This window comes from Penaeus japonicus, unplaced genomic scaffold (assembly GCF_977035675.1).
Source record: "Penaeus japonicus unplaced genomic scaffold, GWHDUDI00000001_assembly GWHDUDI00000035, whole genome shotgun sequence".
Taxonomy (NCBI): Eukaryota; Metazoa; Arthropoda; class Malacostraca; order Decapoda; family Penaeidae; genus Penaeus; species Penaeus japonicus.
The window spans coordinates 13118652-13121151 of NW_028234437.1; the positions used below are offsets into that span (position 1 = coordinate 13118652).

At 43.3% G+C, this 2500-nt stretch overlaps 1 protein-coding gene across 1 annotated transcript in view; it reads right to left on the bottom strand.

Moving 5' to 3' along the window:
* The window catches only part of LOC122253221 (uncharacterized), a 13354-nt gene that overhangs the window by 5043 nt on the left and 5811 nt on the right, over positions 1-2500 (bottom strand). Inside the window, exons 6-10 of the mRNA XM_086531270.1 lie at positions 2412-2500; positions 2107-2207; positions 1669-1806; positions 1350-1470; positions 405-501 (exon numbers count right to left, since the gene is read on the bottom strand). The exon at positions 2412-2500 is cut by the window's right edge and continues 54 nt beyond it. Of these exons, the coding sequence (XP_086387396.1) occupies positions 405-501; positions 1350-1470; positions 1669-1806; positions 2107-2207; positions 2412-2500 (546 nt within the window). The remainder of the gene's footprint in view (positions 1-404; positions 502-1349; positions 1471-1668; positions 1807-2106; positions 2208-2411) is intronic.

A 2500-nucleotide genomic window follows, 5' to 3' on the forward strand; every position in this document is an offset into this window, starting at 1 on the left:
CAGTAACTTATACGTCTTATTATATGTAACTGATATCGTTAGTTTATAATTTAATTACATCAGTAATATACAACAGGCTACATTATATCGACTATGAGCATATTTAGTCGTGAATTATGACTGTCATTTATGGTGAGTTGTATCTGTGAATTACTCTTAGAGAAACCATATATTACCGACTTTAGTTAGTAATGGTAGTGGTACCTTTCCTTGTTAAAATGCCGATGCCCAGACTTCGCACGAAAAAAGGTCAGAAACCTGTCAGAAGGCCGAGTCTCTGCTGATCTCACTTTACCGAGTTGAATATCCCCTTGATTCATTTTTGAATTAAAAGTCATGTTTATCCACATGTATAAAACCATGTCCTTCAACCGCTCAGCCTTTGCTCAAAGGTCAGGCCTTACTTGTGCAGCGAAGGATCTGTCCCTTGAAGAAGAACCACTCCTTGACCGCGCCGTCCTCTGACACCGAGACCAGAGCGAGGCCGACCTCGTTCGCCGTCTGTGGACAGGGCGAGGGGGGGGCTTAGCGGGATAGGGTACGGGATGCTAGCGCCGTTGTTCCTTCTGATAATATCGCAGTTGGAACAACCTGTCATATTTTTGTCAAGATATATTCTACTATTGCTAATTTTCTTCACTTAAGTCTAAAGCAATTTAGATCACAATAGCTAAGCTTTGCGTAAATGCGCTACAGATTCCTTGGGCATAAGGTGCATATGTATTTGTATATATACGTATATATATATATATATATATATATATATATATATATATATATATATATATGCTCTTACATACACGCGCGCACGCGCACGTGCAAGGTTTTACATTTACTGGGCATTTTAGGAACTTAAACATGTAAAAATAAAGCAAATGTGATTTTTATAAGAAGTAGTTACACAGTTCATTCTACAAGTTAAATGTGGTCAGTGCGACAACAATAACATTAATGACAGAAAAGTAGATAAAATAGATTGTGGAGAGCATCTATCTACAACAGTTACAATCTTGGTAAAGTTGATATATTCTGTGTTTTTAAGTTGCGTGATTTATGTTTAATCATTTTGGGGCATTTTAGGATAATTCATTTAATTCTTCCGGCAAATCAACTCAAAAAGTCTCCCACAATTACCGAATCCCACAACCAATAAACAAAGTAAATAAACAAATAAATAAATAAACAAAGTAAATAGATAAATAAATAAATAAACAAAGTAAATAAACAAATGAATAGATAAACAGTAAACAATAAACCACACAAAAATAAACAACATCAATAAACAAAGCAGCAAAATCGAGAGGGAACAATTACATTTAGACGTAAAAGATCCTCCAAGATTCCCTTACCTTGGGCGATGCGCACTCGTCTTGGCTTCGCTTGGGCGTCGCATCCACCTGGCGGAGCGGGAAGTAGGGCTCCCTCCACTCCACAGCCCACACCGGCCCATAGTGCTTGTGTATGCTAGAGCTGTGAGTGCGAGCGGCAGCGGGAAAGGACAGCGGACTTTGGGGCTCAAGTGCGTCGGCATGGCAGTCGCGTTTATGTTTTGTTTTCGTTTTTTTTTTTTTAAGTTTATCTTTATACATGTAATAACTTTATGGTTTAGTAAGGAAACACGGTTAAAGTCATGCTGGTGGACTGACCTTCACCTCCAAGGCAACTCACCTGGTGTCCATCACGAGCTGGGGCGAGAGAGTGTCCAGTTGGTACACGTGGAGGGTCCCGTCCAGCATGGCCACGCAGCACAGGTTGGGGGACCAGGGACACGAGCTCACGACGGTGGCGGGCCCGGGGAGGCGAACGCTGCGAGACAAAGGAAGGGCGACACATTTGGGGGGGTTCTGGTGAGTGCAGATCGGAGTGCGCTTGTGTAGAGAGCAGATAGGTATAAAAGTAGTATAGATAGATGAATAGTACATCAAGTATTCATAAACATTCCTCCCTCATTTTCTCTTGCTCTCTCTCCCTCTCTTATTTTCCCCCTTCCTCCTTCCTTCCTTACCTCCCTCCCTCGTGTCCTTCTCTCCCTCTCTCCCTTCCCTCCCCTCCTACATTCTCCCCATGCATCTATCCCTTCCCTTCCCTCCCTCCCGGCTCTCCTACCTGACTTCCGGCTGCCCCATCCGCTTCGCACTCCACCCGCAGAGCGCCCCTTCCCCGGCCTCTTCAAACGACGGACTCCCGTAGACGGCCATCAGCAACCACTGCAAATGAACTTTCTTAAATGCATAGTTACGCCAGACTCCTTTTAATCCATACACCCATTTAAAATAATATTATATCACTTTCCTTTTCTAGTTTTATAACATGATTGCATAAGATGCAATATAAAATAGACACTTTCTCTAGTCACACTATCATGAGCCTAATCCCTTCTATCAATGAAAGCCTCTCTTGTGCGCCGAGACCTTCGAGCTGTTGGAGAAGGCCAGCTGGTTGGTCCTCCGGCCGGCGGTCGAGCGGCACGAGAACTGCCACAGCGACTCGAGCTGCCCTT